The sequence below is a fragment of the Equus quagga genome, chromosome 3 (genome assembly GCF_021613505.1).
Source record: "Equus quagga isolate Etosha38 chromosome 3, UCLA_HA_Equagga_1.0, whole genome shotgun sequence".
NCBI classification, from domain to species: Eukaryota; Metazoa; Chordata; class Mammalia; order Perissodactyla; family Equidae; genus Equus; species Equus quagga.
In genome coordinates, this window is record NC_060269.1 from 124,455,403 (window position 1) to 124,479,106 (window position 23,704).

General features: G+C 39.5%; 1 protein-coding gene across 2 annotated transcripts in view; it reads left to right on the top strand.

Annotated features, from left to right (window-relative positions):
- The window catches only part of TLR1 (toll like receptor 1), a 62,160-nt gene extending 45,096 nt beyond the window's left edge, over positions 1-17,064 (top strand). Inside the window, exons 1-3 of one of the 2 annotated variants that reach the window (XM_046656931.1) lie at positions 9,916-9,951; positions 12,148-12,245; positions 14,416-17,064. In XM_046656931.1, the coding sequence (XP_046512887.1) occupies positions 14,479-16,839 (2,361 nt within the window). In that variant the 5' untranslated portion in view covers positions 9,916-9,951; positions 12,148-12,245; positions 14,416-14,478 and the 3' untranslated portion in view covers positions 16,840-17,064. Of the gene's footprint in view, positions 1-9,915; positions 9,952-12,147; positions 12,246-14,415 lie in introns of those variants that run through there. The other variant, XM_046656932.1, reaches the window with a different exon arrangement.
- The last annotated feature ends 6,640 nt before the right edge of the window (positions 17,065-23,704 follow it).

A 23,704-nucleotide genomic window follows, 5' to 3' on the forward strand; every position in this document is an offset into this window, starting at 1 on the left:
CCCAGGAATATGAGAACCTATGCTAATAAAACTTCTTATGGTCATATTGGAACCCACAATAGTAGCCTACACCTTGAAATTTAATATATAAAACTTTCAAGCTAGATATTGATCCCTAAATTGTACTCAGTTTTATTCACCTTCACTTATGCCCAATTTACAACCTGTGCCCTAAACAGATTCCCTGAAAGGAAGGAAACCCTTACAGTTCCTTGTTGAACTGGTAGGAGGTTTAATTGGAGGAGCAATGATGGGCGCTTTTTCTCAATTCCCAACCTGTCAAATCACATTAAATTTTAAAAACTTTGAAACCAAACAATCTCAATTTAACATACATGCAATGGCAGCTTTGTCATCGTTGGGTACACAGATGGATAAAATTAGCAATATATTACAAAACACAAATGAATTTCATACGGAAGTAAATAGAGCAATGGAAATTCTACATAAGGCAGTTGGAGAAAACACTAAAAATAACAAAATATTGAAAAATGACATAAAAGATATTTCTCTAAGTGTAGTTTGTCAACGGTTGCAGTTGAGATTGGTTGATATGTGGAATATTCTTAGAGCAGCCGTAATCATGGGGCAACACTGGTCACTCGAGATAATGGACAATCTAACCAGATCTAGAGGAGATACCACACATCCTAATGTCTGTGATTCCTTGGATAACTGTGAAATTAGATTATTGGCACTTAAAGGAGGAAACATGACATTGGGTTACCACACTTCTGTGATTACCTGATATCAAAAGAGAGAGTGGAGCCTACAGGCCACAGAAAGCCCCTTTAATATAGAAGGAAAACATGTTCTTAAGGATACATTGGTGGAATGGAACCAAAATATCTTATCACTGCTAGACCTTTGGATATACCTATGGTACAAGTATCCATGACTATGGCCTTGATGCCTCCTCAATCAGTTATGTGTAATATGGGAAAGTGGACCATGATAGTATGCTTTAATCTGAATCTTACCTTAACCTATTGGAGTCAAGGGAAAAATAAGAAACACAACATGATGAGATGTGTAAAAATAGAACAGGTAATGAATGTGATGATAGAAGGAAAAGGATGTTATTCAAGGTCAATAGGATATAGAGGAACCTTAAAATAACCAGAGAAATATTTCACATTGAGCCTCCTAAAATTAATTTAATAAATGTAAATCATACATTAGAAAAATTAAGACAAGTAAAAGAATATCTGGAAGATGAGACTAATAAAATAAAAATAACTTTGCAGAAATTGAAGAGAAGAAAAACATGCATTCTCTAAAATAATGACAGCCTTGAAATCTGATGTTATGGCAATCAAGCACATGCCTGATAGTGCCATGCAAGCTTGTACCCCTAGAGCTTTATAAAAATGGCTTTTCCAAGGAAACACAATTGTCAAGGAAGTTTAATTGAGTGGTTTAAGAAGCTTAACTTTTGGTTGTTTGGTGATTGGACATGACTTCATATTAAAGAGTTCTTTACCATGCTTATATTGACAATATTAGGAATATGGTTGCTTAAGCTATGATATAAAACAATGTGTGTTAAAGGAAAAAACCCCACATAATACGGTTATTTGTGATTAAGAGTGAAAGTGGTTTAGAATCACAGGGTGGGTTGACATTTTCGTGAACTTAGGTTTGTACAGGACATTAGGCCCTTAGGATTAATTAGTGCGTGAGTGATTTGAAATCACAGGGTGGATTGTCATGCATTGGTTTGATATGATTTGAAGCCCACTTGTTTATGGCTTAAATGAAGTTGTGTTGATCTATGAGTGACTTTGTTCACATTGAGGGAGCTGCGTCAGGATGTTGTCATTGATAAGCGCTCAGCAGCTCCTCTGATGACGGACACTGCTGGGGGCTTGTGGATAAGAGCATGCGGAGAACCAACTGTGGCTAGGGGATGTTTAGTCTTTAAATACCAAGAGTTTGTGAGGACTTACTCAGGAGTGTTCAGTCTGAGCAAAGTGACTCTTTGCTGATCTAAATAGATCTCCAAAGACCGTGGGGTGTCAGCTCCTCCAGTGGTAAGGCGACTCTTCATCAGCAGTGGTGAAAACCGGGCAGCCATGGGGCCAGCCCTGTGGCCAAGTGGTTAAGTTCGTGCACTCCTCTGTGGCGGCCCAGGGTTTTGCTGGCTCGTATCCTGGGCGCGGACATGGCACCACTCATCAGGTCACGCTGAGGCAGCGTCCTAAGTGCCACAACTAGAAGGACCCAGAACTAAAATACGCAACTATGGGGGGATCTGAAGAGAAAAAAGTAGACAGAAAAAAAACAAAACAAAACCAGGCAGCCACCCCGTGAAGGAGATTATCTTGTCCACCAACACCAACATCTTCGTTCTCTAGCAACATGCTCTAGCAGCAAGGAACTTTCATGAAATTTGGGCTTTATTTCTTTCATCTCCATTTAACCTGGAACAATAGTGTGATTAATCTATCATTTGTTTTGGGTGTGTTATTTCCTTTTTGGCTTATTAAGAGGCATTATTTTGTATACTGTTGGCTTGCGAAATCATTGTAATTCCCACAGTGAACCTGTGTTAAATAAATTATTGGCAAAGATAATCTTAATCTCTGAGCATAACATTTTTTGCCTCACAAACAAAATGAGTGTGATCTCATCTTGACTCTTAATTATATCTGTAAAGAGCGTATTTCCCAATAAGGTCACATTCTGAGGTTTTAGGTTGCACAGGCAGTTTTTCTGGTGGGGGGCGGGGCGCCGGATTCAGTCTACTACCCTGGGGTTAGCATCACTGTCTCTGACGGCCTGAAGACTCAGCTGGGTGTGGCAGTAGAAAAAATAAATGATATCTCGGGGAGAGGAAAGAATGTGGAAGAAGCTTTTGGGGGAGTCATATCTGCAAAAAAGGGAGAGACTGGCGCAGGGAATAGAATGGATGAGGCTGAGAGAACGGGAAGGAGGCGGTGACGGGATGATGGGCATATAAATGGGGGAGAGTCTGAGTTTTAATGCGAACGAGAACACAAACGACAGGGAAAGGAGGAAGTCAACTTCTGTCTAGAAATTTCTGTCCAGGTTTCTGGAGAGTGATTTGATTAAAAAGGAATGAGAATAAATGACAGGCAGTGAAAGAGACCTTTCGAAAGTGAAAGAAGGTTTCTAAAGCCACAGGGACTTTCTGGGAGCTTTTAATTAGTTAGTTTATGAGGAATCTAGCAGAGTCAAGTCTAAATATGAAGCAGTTTTTATTTTTCTCCTGCCATTCCATCAACTGGATTCTGAAATTCTCCCCCTCATACCCCTTAGTGATATCTCGAGCGGATTGCCCAGCTCTCCGGTCCTTTTGAGGTATTAACAGTACAGTCTAGTTTTTAATCTCCAGCTCCATCTAAAGCTCCTCTCCTTCTCCACAGCACAGCCTAGACTTTAGTTCAAGCTTGGTATCTATATGGGGGATGGGCACGGTTTACTGGAGATACACACTTGCTGCTCCTGCCTCTCCCAGATCCAGCTTTCTGATGTGGAGGCTAGGGATGAGGGGTAGCGAGGCAGATATACTTTTCTGTGATTGTGTTGGTTAAGATACAGTCTAAGCTTCAGGACAGGGAGATCCCAAACACAGGGGCTTAAATAAGATTGAAATTTCTTTCTTTCTAAGTAAAAGGTCAAATATGGGCAGGAGGTCTAGGATAGGTAGCTGTCTCTACTCCATGAAGTCATTCTAGGGCTCAGGCTGGCCATTTGGCTGTTTCCATAGTTCTTATCTTCTCCTCCAGCCTCCATTCTCCTTTAGATGAAGCCAAGGGAACAAGTGAAGTCCTCTTGAGTTTTCTCTGAGTGTGGGACCAAGGAAGGCTGAGTTGGAGATACACTCCCTGTCCCAGGCACATGACATCACAGTCTCTAACTGCCTTTGGTTATTCCTACAGAAGGAGCTACTCCAACAGAAATCTCCAGGAGAGTAGATACCAGTGCTTCTGTTCACTTACACTCCTGAACTCCCAGTGGCACATGTAGTGTTCTCTAAGACTGCTCAGAGAGGGACCACCCTCAGGGAGAGTTGGGAGGGAGGTGTCCTAACACTTCTGCATCAAAGCAAGTATCCACCTGAGGAAGGAGATGCCCAGCCTTCCCACCCAGTCTCTGTCAGTGATTCTACTGACATGCCCCCTTCACTTGGCTTGGGAAGGAGAGGGTGTCAACTCTCCCACCAGAAGAGGGCTCAGCCTTACATCATCAACACTAGTACCCCAATGCTGCTGACTCTCTCATTGCCCTCCCAGTATTCTTAGGTGGCTGGGAAATATGAGGGTGGGGTGATAGTGGGGACGGTAGTATCTGGAGTATCTGGTTCGACTGCTTTTGAATGCCCTGAGGGAAGTGCTAGGCCCCAATTGCTGGCAGCTCCCTTTAGAATATGCGGTATGTAACACTTCCTTGTCCTTGGTTTTGGACCCAAGTCATAGGAAAAGCTCCAGTCAATACCCCATTATGTAATCAATAGAACCAACAGATGGGAAGAGAAACTGGAATTATTGGCAGGTTATTAAATCACATGACAGATGAGCAACCTAAAAATCTATCCTAAATTTGGATTAAATAACCAAGGAAAAGACGTATCATTCACAGGAACAGGAGAAAAGGTAGAGAAGAATGGTTTGGATTTGTGTCTATTGGCTCAGAAAGTCCACTTCATGGGAATATAACTGAAGGAAATAATTATTCATATACATCCTAAGGAAATATATGAACAATGCTGCTTATTGCAGAATTGTTTATCATAGCAAAAATTGGAAACAACTTAAATATCCAGCAATAGAAGATAGATAGGTTAAATATATTAATTAAAATATTTTAAAAATGCATTAAAAGTAAAGTGGAATATTATTCAGCTAATAATAATGAAGTTGTAGATGGATGTTTACTGACATGGAAAGGTATTTATGACGTAGTATGGATTAAGAGAAGCAGATTACAAAGCAGTATACATAGTGCAATACCATCCAAGCGTATGTGTGTGTGTCTGTGTGCACATAAATTGATCCAAACTTTCTGAACAACGACTTGGCAGCAGGCTTCAAGAGCCTAAAGCATGTTCATCTGTATGGGAGAAAGTCTGCATGGTGGCTACAAAAATAATATTGGTGTATCTTTATGTGGTGAGATGATTGTTGATTTGAGATCTCTTCTTTTTATTCTTTGTATCTTCTGATTCTTCTTCAGCAAACATTTATTACTTGGATAACAAAAAATTAAGATAACTAAAAAATTATCTTTAAGAACACATATTCATATTTATTTGACCCTGTTATGGAGAAGAACTTTCTAAACCTAAAAGCAAAATGTAGTAGTGAGCTGATTTGTATAGACTCGTGTGAGTCAGTTGTTAAATATTCAGGAATTTTGCAAGCAGGTCAGTTGGTAGCTAGAGATCAGCTCTAGGGGAAATGTATACGCTGCAGATGTTGGCTAGTGCTACAAATCAGGCTCTTTTTTTGGTAAATTGGTTTACCAGCACACAACAGAATGACAGTAACAGCAAAGAAAAAGTCAACTTACTGGTTTATATAAAAACGTACATATTTATTTGTTCAAAAGATCATGAAATGAAAAGGTAGACAATGAGGGAAGATATTTGCAAAAGGTTCGACAGACAGTGTCTGTCTAACATAAAAGAGAATGTATAAATAGTAAAAACATAATCCTGGTGTAGAAATAGGCAAATGGCATGAGCAAGTAATTCACAAAAGGGATATGAATAGCCAATAAACGTGAGAAACCATCCAAGACATTTATAATAAAAGAAAATACAAATGAAACAAGAATGAGCTATGAAATTGACGGGTCTACAAAATGTACTTTTGTGGAGAACAGGTAGCATGAGTACTCTGACACACCCTTGGGAGTAGGTAGATTGGACTAAGTTTTATGGAGAGCTCTTTGGTGGTTATGCATCAGGAATATGAAATTGTCCATGCATGCCCTTTAACCTATCCCTTACTTTCAGAGGTTTATCCTAAAGCAACAGAAAACTCAGACCAAAGTTGTGTACAAAGGTCAAAGGTGCTTGTTGACATTTTGTGAAACAGAAAGAAGGAACCTCCCCTCAGGTGATTAGCTAGACAAGAGGCTGGCCTTGGCCTACGATTTACTCATGTGGCAATTTCAAAAATTTGGCTGGAAAACTTTAAGTAGTTAAGGGAAAATTAATTAAAAGGAAAATCTCCAAGTGATGCCATTTTTCATTCCAAGTCAGCTTTGTAGGGCACAATTTGAACTCTAGGGTCTGATAGGTGAGAGGAATTGTGGGGGATTGTTGCGTGGGGAGAGTAGGGAAGGAAGGAAGGAAAGGCACCCTACTGCTTTGCACATGGTGTGAGTACTAACCCTGCTGTGAGGGGAGCCTCCCAGACTAGGCACTGTGGTCATAGCATTTGTTTTCTTCCTTATTGATTAAGAAATCATACTTTCTATGTCTTCCTGATAAAAGCACTTGACAAACTAGGAATAGGTGGGAACTTCCTCAACCTGATGAAAAGCATAGATGAGAAACTCACAGTTAATATTATACTTAATGGTGAAATACTCAAAGCTTTCCTCCTGACCTCAGGAACAAGATGAGGATGTCTGGTCTCCCTAATTCTATTCACCATTGTACTGGAGATGCTAGCCAGAGCAATTAGGCAAGAACACATTATCAATGGCATCCATATTGGAAAGGAAGAAGATGACATGATCTTGTTTGTAGAAAATACTTAGGAATCCACTAAAAAACTAACTAGAACTAAACAACAAGTTCAGCAAGCTTCAAAGAAGATATAAAATTGGTCAATCTGCACATGAAAGGATGCTCAACATCATTAGGCATCAGGGAAATGCAAGTTAAAACCATAATGAGATACCACTTCATTCCCAGTAAGAAGATTATAATTAAACTCAGATAATAACAAGTGTTGACAAGGATTTGAAGAAATTGGAAGCCTTATACTCTGCAGGTGGGAATATAAAATGGTGCAGCTGCTTTGGAAATATCCTGGCACTCCTCAAAAGGCTAAACATAGTTACCATATGATGAAGTAATTCCACACCTAAGTATATACCCAAGAGAAAACATGTTTGTAGAAAAAATTGTACACAAATGTTCATGCAGCATTAGTCATTAAAGCTGTACATGCAAACAACACAAATGTCCATCAACTGATGCCCAAAAATAAAATGTAGTATATCTATGCAATGGAAAATTATTTAGTAATGAAAAAGTGAAATATTGGTACCTGCTACAACATAGATAAATCTTGAAAATATTAGGCTAAGTGAAACAGTTACAAAAACCCACATATTGTATGATTCCATTTATGTGAAATGTCCAGAATAGGCACATCTGTGGAGATTAGTACAATCTAAAGTGGTTGTCTAAGGCTAGAATGGAGGGTGACAGTTAAGCTGTGTGGTGTTTCTTTTTAGGATAATGATAATGTTCTATGTTCTAAATTGATGGTGGTAATAGTTGCATAATTCTGTGAATATACCTAAAGCCATTAAATTATACACTTTGAACAGGTGAAATTTTTTTATGGTATGTGAATTATATCTCGATAAAACTTGTTAAAAAACAAACTGACAGGGGCCGGCCCAGTGGTGCAACGGTTATGTTTGCATGTTCTACTTCAGTGGCCCAGGGTTCACTGGTTTGGATCTCGAGTGTGGACCTATGAACTGCTTGTCAAGCCATGCTATAGCAGGCATCCCACACATAAAGTAGAAGAAGATAGGCACGGATGTTAGCTCAGGGCCAGTCTTCCTCAGCCAAAAGAGGAGGATTGGCAGCAGATGCTAGCTCAGGGCTAATCTTCCTCAAAAAAAAAAAAACAAAAAAAAAACAACCAAGCAAACAAACAAACAACTAGAGGTCACATCTAATTGGCAGGATATTTACACTGGTCAGAAACTGCTGCTGAGAGAACAGAGAGAAGCCTAGAATCCAAGGTATGGAAACTCTATTTTGAGCTAGCTGTTTGGGCTGCTATTAACTGAATATAGGTTTGTACTTATTTGCACGGTTATGATGACTCTATCTAGGCCTGGGCTATCCAATATGGTAGCCACTAGCCAAATATGACCATTGAGCACCTGAAATGTGGGTGGCCCCAATGACATGTGCTTTAAGTGTAGAACACACACTGGATTTTGAAGACTTAGAATGAAAAAAAATAAGGTATTTCATGGATAATGTTTTATATTGATTGCATGTTGAAATAATAATATTTTGGACACTTTAGGTTAAATAAAATATTAAAATTTTAAAAAGAAACCATATTCTCTGAGAATTAAAGCTTTTCCTTAGGAGATGTAGTTATATCAATGCAGGGGTGTCCATGACTACAAGTGTGTGTTCGTCCAATGACAATAGGGAGGGAAAATGGAGGCAGGTGGGCAACTCACAGAGGTGGGGATGAGTTTGAAGAGAAGCAGGACTTTAGAGAGCCAAAGTGCTCTGCTTACTGCCCTGCTGACTTCCTGTTCCTGAGCGTTACACTCTAGACCTGTTTCTCAGAGTCAAATACCTTTGGGAGCCAGGAACTGAATGGCTAGTCAAAGACCACCCTCATCTCCAGTTATGGATCTGAGGGAAGAAAGATTGGGAGTGGAAGGGGGAAGAGGTTCATTCTTTCAGTTTCAGAAATATATTTATAGACGCATTTCCCCTATTAAACAAATTATGAGCGGGTAGGAAGAAACAGAGAGAGACAGAATAAGTCAAAAAGAATCCCGGGGTTCTTAGTTTAGGGAAGTTGACCTTGCTCACTGTGGCAGCAAAGCTGATTACAGTGAAGAATTGCGTCTAGTCTGTGACTGGACATTATGCAATACTAGGCTGAGGACAAGTTCAGAGGCAGACAGCTAGCATTTCTTAGCTTTATTTGCCTATTTGTTGTTTCGTTATTTTTGTTATTTTCAAAGACAAGAGCGGAGCTATCAAAAAGGATTCCTTGAGTGTGCTTATCTGAGAAAACATCAGAGAAAAGAGATTGTTAGATAGCATATTTTTCACATGGAGTTTTAAAAAAATCACTTTTTTGAAGAAAGTTTGAAAATATGAATGGAAAAAAATTTGAGCACCAGATTTTCTCTGAAAACCGATTTGTCAAAAAAGACATGATTAGCATCCATTCTGTATCAGTACACGAATGATCTTCCCTCTTTATGAATGAGTTTTAGCAAAAGTTTGATCTTGACCATCTTTCCACTCTCAGTCACTTTCTTTTTTTTTTTTTTTTGAGGAAAATTAGCCCTGAACTAACATTTGCTGCCAATCCTCCTCTTTTTGCTGAGGAAGACTGGCCCTGAGCTAACATCCGTGCCCATCTTCCTCTACTTTATATGTGGGACGCCTACCACAGCATGGTTTGCCAAGCGGTGCCATGTCTGCACCCCGGATCCAGGCCGGTGAACGCCGGGCCACAGAAGCGGAACGTGCAAATTTAACCACTGAGCTACTGGGCTGGCCCATCTCAGTCACTTTTAATAGTGCACTGATCAAAAGGCAAGAAGCAAGGCATCTGAAATATGCCCAGACCTGCATGCCCTCCTCTACCAGCACAGTTACAACGATAAGCATTTTGAATTCAGCCGATAATCATCTGTGGACTATTAACACCACCTCCTTCACTGCATTACTGTAGACAATAGGAAGTCAACTGCAGTGAAATACAGAGCCGTGTAGATGTGATTCTATTTTAATACAGGTCTATCAATTAACCCACAGGCCCCATTCGACACATGAAAGGAGAAAGCAGGTTTCCACCTCCTGTGTAATGTAATTTCACTGGGATTCGGTAGATGGCATAAAACTGCTCCCCCCACTCCCCGCCCTCCCGCCCTAACATTAAACGTGCTTACCAGTGAAATACATGTTTGAGGAAGTACTTGAATTTCCTACAGACTGCCAATGAGACAGACGGGCAGGTTGTCTTGGTAAGCGGCATCTTTTTTAATTCTATAGAAGGAAATAATGATATAACTAGTTTTGGGACACAAAAATCTCAAAAGTTTCTAAGACTAAGTGCTGGGTGTTTTTCTAAGTTCCTTATTTCTGAGATGTACTTACTGTGGTTTGAACTAGCATTTGTTTATCAGATCCCTGTCCTAAATCAGAGAAAACGGGTTTTTTTTTTGGCGAGGGGGACTTTTTTCTTGAATGGCACCTCATCTCATGCATGATTTGCTTTCAAGAGATATGTTTGAGTTGGGAGATGAATCAGGTCACAAACGTCTCTTGGTTTTCTTACAGAGCAACTAGTTGTTGATTTCGGGGAGTATTGCCCCTCCTCCCACCCTTCTCCATCCACCTCTTCCCAGTGAGAATGCTGAGGGACATGAGATGTAGGTAGATTACTGCTGGAGGCAGTGATGATGTTCATTTCCTCTGTTTTTATGGGCAGGTTTATTTTATTGTTTTTTGGAGGCTGTTCCCGTGAGCTATTCTTTTCTGTTTTCTCAGACCGCTGAAACTGTTCTGGGGTGCTACTGGTCAGGTGGAATTGTAGGTTTTGAGAATGTTTCCCAGGCTACACCCAATTTGATCAAAAGAGTTGAAAGTGAGTGTGTCTTTATGACAAAAGGCAAAAGTTCACAAAACCACATAGGAAACAAAGCAGAAAAGCTCTTGACCTGGTTTTGATCCTTTTGTTCTGTGGTTCATAGCTAGTTGGCCTGGTGCAGAGAAGACGCTCAATTACTATTCGCAGGACTGAATTTGTGGGGCACGTTGATTGTATGGGTATTATTCCTTAAGAGAAGTCAGGGTCCTGATTTGATGCCGCCAAAGGCTCCAAACAAATTAATTCAAATGCATTGTACCATATAATGTGAGGCTAAACCTAACAGAATCGTGAAAATGGACATAAAGGCACCTAGAGATATTTTTATACTTTCAAATTAAAGCACCCTTTACTAATCAACTTAGCAAATAATCATTTTATTTGGTAATAAAATAGTTTTAAGTTTCTAATATAGATGAGATTCAGTCATTAGGACTTTGATCAAAAATTGATTTTCACTGATTTAGCAAGTTTGGTATGTAAAATTTAAAGATCCTGTACGTACCTAAACATCAGTTCCTCGTGCATACAATACTTTGGCTTCTTTTTTGTTTTGTTTTTTATTTAAAGATTGGCACCTGTGCTGACATCTGTTACCAATCTTTTTTTCTTTTCTTCTTCTCCCCAAAGCGCCCCCAGTACATAGTTGTATATTCTAGTTGTGAGTGCCTCTGGTTGTGGCATGTGGGACACCACCTCAGCATGGCCTGATGAGTGGTGCCATGTCCACACCCAGGATCCGAATCGGCGAAACCGTGGGCCACCAAAGCCCAAAGCAGAGCGTGCGAACTCAACCACTCGGCCACGGGGCTAGCCCCAATACTTTGACTTCTTAATCACAGAAACGAAGACAGTATCATAAACTGAGTGCTTCAAATTAATGACTACAAATGAAAAGGCAAAATGGAGCTTGGGTAAATAGAAGATATTTGAGTCAATTAATTTAGCTAGATATAAAACTGAAGCCGTGCTTTCATTAAACGTTTGGGATAGGCAGTTTTATAAATTTAAATCTTTTGAGGTGGTTGCTGTTGTTAAGAAAACAAGGACAACTTTGTCTTGCTTGTGGTGGGTTCACCATGCGTGAAGCATTCACATCCATGCATGGGGTCCTGTCTCCGCCCCTTGACTCTCTGGTCACTCTCTGTATACTGTGCCTGACTACGCTGATCACTGCCGTCTTGAACTCAGGAGTTGGCCAGAAAGTAGAAAGATCCCCAGACTTGGATTCAGGCTTAGCAATAAGTAGGGAAGCCCACTGGAGCCTCAAACCCAAACCACTTCTACTTCGACCTAGCTTTTACCAGATAGTTCTGTTTTGAAATATTAGGCACTGGCAGTGTTTTGAGATGCTAGGCAATGGCACCAAGTATTTGTACTTGGGTACAAATACCCAAGTAACTGGGTATTTATTCTCATTTAATTGTGTCTCTTGTGGAAGTAGCTCTTTCAGGAAGCTGGAGAAGAAGAATTGGGAAATTTCTGGGTCTTTCAGCCAAATATAATCAATGCCATAAAAATGCCACTATACTTTTAACATGTATTTTAATATGTGTCCCCTTTCTTGTAGAGTCTTTCCGAGCGGTGATGGAGGAGGTATACTGGGTCCTTTTCTGGGTTCAAAGAAATAAGGATAACCAAAGCATCAGTGGGCATCTCTACAAAAGCGTAAGTCCAAGCAATGCTTGGAAATGCAAAAACCAGATGAGTTTGCATATCCAACTTGGGGAACTTTTGCAACCCAGGGTTATTTCTGGGACTTGGTTTATTTAGCTTCTTCTTTACCCATTGAGAGATGTGAGGCAATATGTGAAGAATAATTTGACTCTTTGCCATTACTGATGGGTTGTTTGTCTAATGCAGCTCTGGGGGATTTTGAATCAGTTCCTTGAAAGATCTGTGTAGCCACGTAGCCCCAGCTGAAAGGGTCTCTGGTGGGGAGGGGATGTATCACTCTCTAGGGTTCATACCAACACAACTCCTTTTGGTCTCATCCACCCTTGGAATGGTGCTAACAAAATAGTATCTGAGCCATAGTGTGATGGTAACTAGTGCAATGAGCATAACCTAGAACAATGCCTACAATGTATAGGGAATAAATACTTATAGGAAGAATGAATGAAAAGAGTTTTTTGAATAAGAGAGAAGAGTAAACTGCTCCCACCCGCAGAACCTTCCCGTGCTCACTGTCCCCTTATCACTCTCAGAATAGAATCCCAAATCCTTGCAATGACTTACACCCTGTATGATCTTGGCCCTAACTCCTCTCGTCCTTGCTCACTCCCTGCTGACACTGACCTCCTAATTGTGCCTCAGACAAGCTAACCTCAATCCCATCTCTTTTTGCATCTGACTCTTCCTTTTCCAGGAACGCTTTCCCCCAGATCTTCCCATAGATTGCTCATTTACTTCATTCTGGTTTCCACTCCAATGCCATCTTCTCAGAAATGGCCTCTCTGACTAACCAATCTAAAAAAGCCACCCCCAACCACTGTTACATAACTACCACTATTCTTGATTCATTTACCCAGCTTTTTTTTTCTATATAGCACTTGTCACTACACGAAATTACGTTTAGTCATTTATTTGCTTATTTTCTGCCTTCCCACTAGATAATAAGCAACTTGAGAATTAGGACTTCATCTTGTTCATTGCTCTATCTCCAGTCCCTAAAACATGGCCAGTAGGTTATCAATAAATGCTGGTTTAATAAATAAATGGATGAATGGATGGATTTTCTGAGACCTTTAATCATGATCTAATTACCTTTTGAGTAAGACCAAAATTAGGCACCAAACCATGTGTAGGTAATAAGAGGTAATGCAAGAAGACTCTGAATTCAACCACGTGGGAAGGGAACTCTCAAGAAAGTCGTGGGGGTATGTGTCAAAGGTAAAAAGCACATCAGCTGTGAATTCTAGGTTGAGTTCTAAATGATCTTTGAAGGGTTGGGGTCAGACGACTTTCCATGAGTGTGTAAAACCATCTGGATTAGTTTCCTGTGGCTGCTGTAACAAATTATCATAAACTTGGTGGCTTAAAACAACAGAAATTTGGGGCCCGCCTGGTGGTGCAGTGGTTAAATTCATGCACTCTGCCATTTCAGATCCCTGGTGCGGACCTATGCACTGCTTGTCAAGCCACGCTGTGGCAGGTGTCCCACATATAAAATGGAGGAAGATGGGCACAGATGTTAGCTCAGGACTAATCTTCCTCAGAAGAAAAAAAAATAAAAAACAATAGAAATTTATTCTCTCATAGTTCTGGAGGCCAGAAGTCCAAAATTAAGGTGTCGGCAGGGCAGTACTCTCTCTAGAGCCTCTTCCAGCTTCTGGTGGCTATCGGGCTATTGGCATTCCTTGCCTTGTGGCTGTATCACTCCAATCTCCGCCTCCATCTTCATACAGCCTACCCCTTCCTATCTCTGATGTCTCCATCAAATCTCCCTCTGCCTTTCTCTTATAAGGACACTTGTCATTGGATTTAGAGAACACCTGGATAATCCAGGATGTTCTCATCTCAAGATCCTTAACTTATCTCTACAAAGACTCTTTTTCCAAATTAGATAATATTCACAATTTCTGGAGATTAAGACAAGGTTAGGAGGTGGATACATCTTTTGGGTAGGGTTCCCATTCAATCCATTACACTATCCATATTAAAAGTTATTTGATTAGAGGTAGTATAATTGTTTATCAATATGTATATTTCCCTGGCTTCAGGTTGTATGACTCCAAAGAAAGTTGCTTTCATTTTATGAGTCTTCAGTAAAAAATGTTTAATGTCAGCCGTGCCTAATTTAATACAATCATTTCATGTTTGTTTGGTTTTTTTTTAGGATCTGCGTATCAGAATACTCTGAAGAATAGCAACTACCCTTAGGAATCTCTAGTGTTAGAAAATGACTAAAACTAATTCTGGCATCTTCCACTTTGCCATCATCTTTGTGTTAATACTTGAGATTGGAATCCAATCATCTGATGAAAGGGAATTTTTTGTTGACAGATCTAAAGCAGGTCTCACCCATGTTCCCAAAGATCTATCTCTGAAAACAACAATCTTAGATATATCACAAAACTATATATCTGAGCTTCGGACTTCTGACATCCAATTACTATCAAAGCTGAGGATTTTGATAATTTCTCATAATAAAATCCAGTATCTTGATATCAGTGTTTTCAAATTCAACCTGGAATTGGAATACTTGGATTTGTCCCACAACAAGTTGGGGAAGATTTCTTGCCACCCTACTGTGAACCTCAAGCACTTAGACCTCTCATTTAATGCATTTGATGCCCTGCCCATATGCAAAGAGTTTGGCAACATGTCTCAACTAGAATTTCTGGGGTTGAGTGCCACACAGTTACAAAAATCTAGTGTGCTGCCAATTGCTCATTTGCATATCAGTAAGGTTTTACTGGTCTTAGGAGACCCTTATGGGGAAAAAGAAGACTCTGAGAGCCTTCGACACCTTAACACAGAGAGTCTGCACATTGTTTTCCCAACAAGAAAGGAATTCCATTTCATTTTGGATGTGTCCCTCAGCACTGCAGTAAATCTGGAACTGTCTAATATCAAATGTGTGCTGGATGATAACCGATGTTCTTATTTCCTAAATGTTCTGTCAAAACTTCAAAAGAATCCAAGGTTATCAAGTCTTACTTTAAACAACATTGAAACAGCTTGGGATTCTTTTATTATGATCCTCCAGTTGGTTTGGCATACAAGTGTAGAAAATTTCTCGATTAAAAATGTGAAACTACAAGGTCACCTTGGCTTCAGAGATTTTGATTATTCTAACACTTCACTGAAGGCCTTGTCTATATACCAAGTTGTCAGTGATGTGTTCAGTTTTCCACAAAGTTCTATCTACAAAATCTTTTCAAATATGACCATCCAAAATTTCACAGTATCTGGTACACACATGATCCACATGCTTTGCCCATCTCAAATTAGCCCATTTCTGCATTTGGATTTTTCCAATAATCTCTTAACAGACACGATTTTTAGAGATTGTGGAACATTGACTAAGCTGGAGACATTTAGTTTACAAATAAATCAATTAAAAGAACTGACAAATATAGCTCATATGACCAAGGAGATGAAGTCTCTACATCAATTGGATATTAGCCAGAATTTTTTAAGGTATGATGAAAATGAAGGAAATTGCTCTTGGACTAGAAGTTTATTAAGTTTAAATATGTCTTCAAATATACTTACTGACTCTGTTTTCAGATGTTTACCTCCCAGGATCAAGGTACTTGATCTTCACAATAACAGAATAAGGAGCATCCCTAAACAAATCATGAAACTAGAATCTTTGCAAAAACTCAATGTTGCTCTCAATTCTTTAACCAACCTTCCTGGATGTGGTGCCTTTAACAGCCTTTCTACACTGATCATTGACCATAATTCAATTTCCAACCCATCAGTTGACTTCTTCCAGAGCTGCCAGAAGATTAGGTCAATAAAAGCAGGGAACAATCCATTCCAATGTACGTGTGAGCTAAGAGAATTTATCCAAAGTATAGGCCAAGTATCAAGTGATGTGGTAGAGGGTTGGCCTGATTCTTATAAGTGTGAGTATCCAGAAAGCTATAAGGGAACCCCACTAAAGGACTTTCATCTGTCTCAATTATCCTGCAACACAGCTCTGCTTGTTGTCACCATTGTGGTCCCTGTGCTGGTGTTGGCTGTTACTGTGAGCATCCTCTGTATCTACCTGGATCTGCCCTGGTATCTCAGGATGGTGTGTCAGTGGACGCAGACCCGGCGCAGGGCTAGGAACATACCCTTAGAAGAACTCCAAAGAACTCTCCAGTTCCATGCTTTTATTTCATATAGTGGGCATGATTCTGCCTGGGTGAAGAGTGAATTACTACCAAACTTAGAAAAGGAGGATATACGGATTTGTCTCCATGAGAGAAACTTTATTGCTGGCAAGAGCATTGTGGAAAATATCATAAACTGCATTGAGAAAAGTTACAAGTCCATCTTTGTTTTGTCTCCCAACTTTGTTCAGAGTGAGTGGTGCCATTATGAGCTCTACTTTGCCCACCACAATCTCTTTCATGAAGCTTTTAATAACTTAATCCTGATCTTGCTGGAACCCATTCCACAATATTCCATTCCCAGTAGCTATCACAAGCTGAAAATTCTCATGGCAAAGAGGACTTATTTGGAATGGCCCAAGGAGAAGAGCAAACATGGACTTTTTTGGGCTAACCTAAGAGCAGCCATTAATATTAAGTTGATGGAGTAATCAAAATAAATAGATCACATGTAGATCTAAAAGTATTCTTTTCACTGTTGCTGCTTTTGGAAGTTCCAACAATGACCTTATTTTGCATTGACCTGAATCTAAACACGATTTTGGATTTATGATGTAGATAACATGTATACTTTCAGGCCCCCGTTCACCATTTATATGTGGTAATAAAAATTAATGAAGTGATATAATCTTGATTTAAACAGTTAGTCTATTTGTTTTTTTTCTTAAAGATTGACACCTGAGCTAACAACTGTTGCCAATCTTTTTCTTTTTCTGCTTTATCTCCCCAAATCCCCCTGGTACATAGTTGTATATCTTAGTTGCAGGTCCTTCTAGTTGTGGCATGTGGGACGCCGCCTCAACATGGCCTGATGAGTGGTGCCATGTCCATGCCCAGGATCCGAACCAGCGAAAGCCTGGGCCGCCGCAGTGGAGCGCGCGAACTTAACCACTCGGCCACCGGGCCGGCCCCAGCCAATTTCTAACATATGAGGAATTCACCTGTTTCTTTGATAGGACTGAATTCATTGAATTTATCATGTAATTAAGAGAAGCACCTGTTCAAACTTCAGCGATATATATTCCTGTGTGCCAGGGTCGATGTTAGAAAACTCCATGCCTTTTACACCTGTTGCTGGGTTTCTTCAGCAGATTAATGTAGCTGTGGGTGCCCTCCTCCTTTCTACTCAGCATTGCCTCTGCATGAAATGCCCACAAAGGGCAATTCAGAAGTGCTGGAAGTTGTCCTTGGAACCAGCCCTCAACCAATGTCAGAAAGTCAATTGGGGGATAAATACTCCAACTTTCTTAGCCCTTTTTGGGATAAATCTGGGGTGTACTTTAAACTCTTTTGGAGTTACCCAGTAGCTTAGAATTCTGATTCTCCATAGTAGAAATGGCTTGATAAGGTATTCTTTATTGGTTTCCTTTCTATTCTTATCTCATATCCTCTTCCTTCAGGGATGTTTCCTGGGATCATCTCTGAAATAAACTACTTGCAGTTGAATACTTGTCTCAGGGTCTGTATCTGGAGAAACCCAAACCAAGAGTGTTACATCTCAGGCCAAATGGAAATTCTGAATCTGGTTTTCTGTGACTGGAGATCTTGCTGAAATTCTAGTTGTCTGAACTGGCGTGCACAAGAACCTTTGCTCTTTTGATCAGAAGGAGGAATATAGTTGATGTGTACTGCCTCTATGAATAGCATCCCTGTCTCTGGGGAACTATTAAAATAGGGCATGAGCAGATTGGAGCAGTGCAAGGGATATGCTGTAGTAGATATTTGTTCCCCAGCTTTATTATAGCAGATATTTTTCGTACTCATCAAACATTTTCTCTGTCTACCCTTTTACTCTGGCAGCCAGCTCTGGGCAGGTGTAGCCTAACAGCACCTTGTTATAACTGCACCATGTATCTCTCATTTTATGTCCCATAGCTTCACTAATGCCACTGCACAAGATGTTTGTAGACGCCTATTCAACCATTCTGGGATATGCACAAAACTAGAAGTGCCAGAGATACCTCTGAGGAGATCCTTGACCATTTAGGAGATGGGAGATATTAGATAAATATTCCTCTCTTTTATTCTTGGGTAAAAAAATGAGGCATAGTCTAGTGATGGATGTTAACTAGACTTATTGTGGTGATCATTTGTATACACAAATATCGAATCACTATGTTGTACCTCTAAAACTAACATAATTTTATATGTCAGTTATATGTCAATTAAAAAGAAAAGTCTACAGACACAAAAAAGAGGCATAGTCTACACCATTTCTCAGAATCTCCAATGGGATTAAGCCTCGCTTACCCACAGGAGGAACCAGCTCAATAACGCACTCTTGGATTGACTTTCCCTTCTTCCTTGTTTCCTTCTTCTCAGTCCTCTCACTCTTGAGCCCTGAGATTATTTCTTCATACAAATGACCTGAACACAAAGTTCTTGTCTCAGTCTCCAGTTTTGGGAGGAGGAACCCTTTATACCCATTAGTTCATAAACTAGTGGTTTCTTGCCCTAAGGAATTTATAGTCAATCAGGGGACATTACATGTATCCAGCTAGCTAAAATAAAAATCAATGAAACAAAAATATACAACGGAAGTTCAGAGAACATTTAGATTGAGTGAAAAGAATCTTCACAGAAGTGATGTTTTTTCCATTGGGCTTTGAAGGAAGACTTTTTGACTTGGGATTTTGCAATGTGTGATGATGAATAATGAAAAGGCCATTCTAAATAGATGAAGAAAACAAGGACAGAAATACCCAGTCCTATTCTGGGACTGGTGTCCCAGTTTGATAGGACCCATGAGTTTTATGAAAAACGACAGTGAAGTACAAGCATGGAAAGTTAGATTAAGATCATATTGTCAAGGGTCTTGAAAGTCCAGCTATGGAGTTAAAACTTAGGGATATAGGAAAGTTATCATTTAAATTTCTATGAAGCATAATAGTGGGAAGTAAATTCAAACCATGAATATTTACTAAGAGTGTATGAAAGCTCTTGTTCTGCAATAGAAGTTGCAACAGTTGTTAGAACTGGATTTTCCAGTTTTCTCTGTGATGATTAAACTTCCTGTAATGAACTTCAAGATTTCATAACAAGTTTCAGTTGCTCAGCACTGTTGCGTGTTAGCTTACTAGGGCTGATGTAACAAAGTACTGCAATCTGTGTGGCCTAAACAATGGAAGCTCTTGGCCCTCAGTTCTGGAGGCTAGAAATCCAATATCAAGGTGTTGGTAGAGTTGGGTTCTATTGAGGGGTAGGAAGAAAGGATCTGTTCAAGGCCTCTCTCCTTGGCTTGTAGATGGCTATCTTCTCCCTGTGTCTCTTCATATTGTCTTCCCTCTATGCCTATCTGTATCCAAATTTCCCTTTTTTATAAGAACACCAATAGTATTGGATTAGGGGCCATCCTAATGACCTCATCTTAACTAACAACATCTACAATGACTCTATTTCCAAATAAGGTCACATTCTGAGGCATTGGGGTTTAGGACTTCAACAAATAAATCTTGGGGGGTCACAATTCAATCTATTACATCTAGCAGGTCTAAAACAAAAATCCCTAAAGGGAGGCATAAAGTCAGTTAAAGTTTATCTAACAAACTCTAGGTTTTGAGAAGAGAAGTTAGATGAATCCTATATATAAATATCTGCTCTCATAAGTGGTTTTAAGGAGGCTGCTAGGAGGCTGAAATTGCATTGGTGGAGTTTCCTGCCGAAGAATTCCCAGTGGGGAGATGAAGAATTCAGGTCAAAATATGGACAAATAAGAAGTGACGTAATGAAAATAAGAAAGATTTCATAGGTAAATGAGAAGAAATATTGTATAATGGGTAAATATACAAGCTCAGTTTGAAACGTCTGGGTTTCAACTCTAGTTCCATCACTTATTTGTGAATGACCTTGGACAATTTACTTCAACTTTGTAAGCCTAAATTTCACTATTTATAAAATGTACCCTTAGAGTAGCTAGCCAAGACCTTCAGATCTCCAGGTATGAATTAAAGACTAGTTGCAATATGTCCCCCAAAGTACAGAATTCACGCGGCAAGCTTTCCAAGTGGTTCTGTAGAGGCCCATTCTCCTGAATTGAGGAATAAGGGGGCACACCCCATCCATCCTTCTTCAGGGTAAACAGAACTCATAACACACCAAAAGCTCTCTTCAAAGTCATCTTCCAATCTTTAACTCCTCTCAGACTCTCCGACCCATTTTATTGGCTAGAAGTCAGCAAAGGCTTGCAAAGCCAGTTATCTGATATCATACCACACTCCAGGGGCCTCAGCCAAATTGATATTAAAATAGTTCCATTTTTATCAGCCTGTTATACTAACAAGACTGCAGTGGAATGGGCATTTTATATAGTGATATCAGGAGGGTAAAGTAATTTGGTAATCTATATGAAGAGCTTTAAAATATTCATGTTCTTTGGTCTAGTAATTCCACTTCTCAAAATCTATCCTAAGGAAATATGTTGAAATCTGGACAAATATTTCTTCACAAGTACGTTAACTGCAGGGTCATTGTTAACAGTGAAAAATTTGGAACACTCCACACTTCCAACAATGGAGAAATGTGCTGTGCTCATTTAGTGACATATTTTACAACCATTAAAAGACAGTGTTTAGGGTTAAGATGGTAAATTTCGTGTTATGTTTTTTACCACAATTTAAAATATAATGTATAGGAAGTTTTTTAACATAAGAGAATGCTTATGTTACAATATAAATGAAACACATAGGATACAAAATTATATGCACGGTATAGTTTCAATATGTCAAAAATATGCACAGGAAAAAAGTCTGGATGAAAATAAACAAAAACATTTATCACTGCTTGCTGCGGTTGGTGCTTGCTTTTGCTTTTATACTTTTCTGTGCTTGAAAAATTTGCAACCAATAAAAAAAAAGGAAATGGGGTTTAGGGGATCAAACTAGGTCACTGTCGGAACTGGAAGTAGCAGAGAATAAAGATTATAAAGGTGGGTTCTGCCCACAAGCATTCTGGAATTAAATCCTGGTTCAATTTCTCTGTAGCTCTATGCCCTTGGATGAATTCCTTAACCTCTTCCAGCCTCCTTTTTTTCGTCTGTAAAATGGGCATAGTAATGGTGCCTCTCTCATATGGTTGTTATGAGAAATCAGTGGTATAATGTGTGGATATCCAGGGTCTGGCTTTTCACTCCAGAGCTGGCAGTGCACAGTGGGCAGGAGGAGCATTCCAGAGACAGACCACCCCAGCCTGAATTCTGCCTCTTCCACCTCCTTCTAGTGACTCTGAGTGGTTCTGTAATTCCTCTCTGTTTTATTTACACTGGATATAAAATGAGAAGAATAATAACACCTATCTCATACTGTTGTTAGGAGCATTAAATGAGTTCATATATGCAATGCGCATAGAACAGTGTCTGGCCCCAAATGAAAGTTCAATAAATGTTAGCTATTAAGATGATGTCATTATGATTGTTATTATTATTATTTCCATTATCTCAAGCCACCAGATGTGGAACTGGAGCTGAGCTGCTGATCATGTTCAGCCTGGATTGTCCTGGGCTTCCTAAGATTAAATAAAATGAGAAAAGAGACAGAATTTGACAACATAAAAACTGGAAACAAACAAGCAAATGAATAGTCAAAGCAATAAAAACAACTAAAAATGACAAATGGGGAAACAAGAAATTGTAAAGTAATCTGGTAGCAAATATCACAAAGTTCTCTTTTCCTTTTTTATATAAATAACTAATAGAGTAAATAGAAAAGTACTAGGATCCCAATCGATATATTGGCAATGAGCATGGACAGCTCAAAACAGGATCCAGTTAGAAAACAAACACATGAAAAGCTTCGACTTCACTAATGCAACCTGAGTGTCACCAGAGTTTCTAGGTTTGGGGTTATCGCTTCCTTTTATTTTCAGGTAAAACAATTCAAGTCTCCAACTCGCCTGGTTCTGGGAAAGCAGTCCCTTCTGAGGATTTCAGAGGTGTGCTGAATTTCCTGGCTGCTTCTCAGGGTCTCTCTTTCTGAACTATTTCTTCCCATGGCTCCCCAACACTTTGAAGCAGCTAGTCACTGCCTTCCTTGGCTGTTCCAGACCTCTCCGATGGACTTCATCCTCATACTAGGACACAGTCACTTATTCACTGCAAGTTAACACCCACACAAGTAGAAGACAACCCTTAATAAAAATCCGTTATCAAAGTTAATCAACAATGTCCCAGGCACCATGCCTTTGAGAGTCGGGGGACAGGAGTACTGCATGTTGATGATCCAGTCACAAGCAGGCCTACGAGGACGTTTCGCTCTCTTACAAGACAACTGGAAGATAGAGGTACTTCTTAGAATTTAAATATGACAGCTTCTTCCCCCAAAGAAATTGAAGCATTGGAAAATATCCTAAGGGAATTTCTAAAGGATTAGAACAAAAAGATTAATTGCCAAAGCAAGAGAAAAAGTAAGAAATAGCCTAAATTTGGGAAGTCCACATCCATCTTATAGGTGTTCCAGAAACAAAAAAGGAGGGGAAGACATTATCAAAGAAATAAAACAAAGTAATTCCACTGAAGTACACGAATCTCTTAACTGCCCAGAAAAATGAATGGTACAAGGCACCTTCTCTTGAAATTTTAGAATACCAAGGACAATGATCCTAAAAGCTTCCAGAAAGAGAGAGAGAAAAGCACATACAAGGAGCAAGGGATCAAAATGGCACGCACTTCTCAATACAATGCTAGAAATACAATTCTAGAAAATAATAGAGCAATATCTTCAATCAATCAAATATGAGACAGGACATTTAAACTCCCACTCCAAATTAACCATGAAAGCACTCTTTCTTAGGAAACTACTGGAGGACGTGTTCCACTGCAACAGGTGCAAACCAAGAAAGAAAATGCTATGCATTCCAGGAAACAGGCGAGCTATAATCCAGGAAAGAGGAGCAAGGACTTTCCAGGATGGCAGCAACTTAAAGGCAGAGGATGTCAACTCTGCAGCAGTCCTGTAGAGCGTTCAGTCCATACTGGGACAGGATGACTGGTCATTAGGAGGAGGCGACAGTTTATTTGATAGACCGGACCATTTAAAAAATTTGACTTGACAGAGATTTGAGAATGTGGGGAAAATTGTCACAGATACATAGAAAACTAACAAAATGAAATGCAAGGCAAGTATTAACTAGAAGAAAACTGAGAAGTGTAATCATGGAGTGTAATCATAATATATAACATAGTTTTTAGTGGTGCCCCAACATTTACAAAGGCCACAATAATGTAAACACTGAACAACGATTTAACCAAAATTAAGAGATAACTCTTTGAAAAAGTAAGTCATTGAATTAGAGAAATGATTTCAT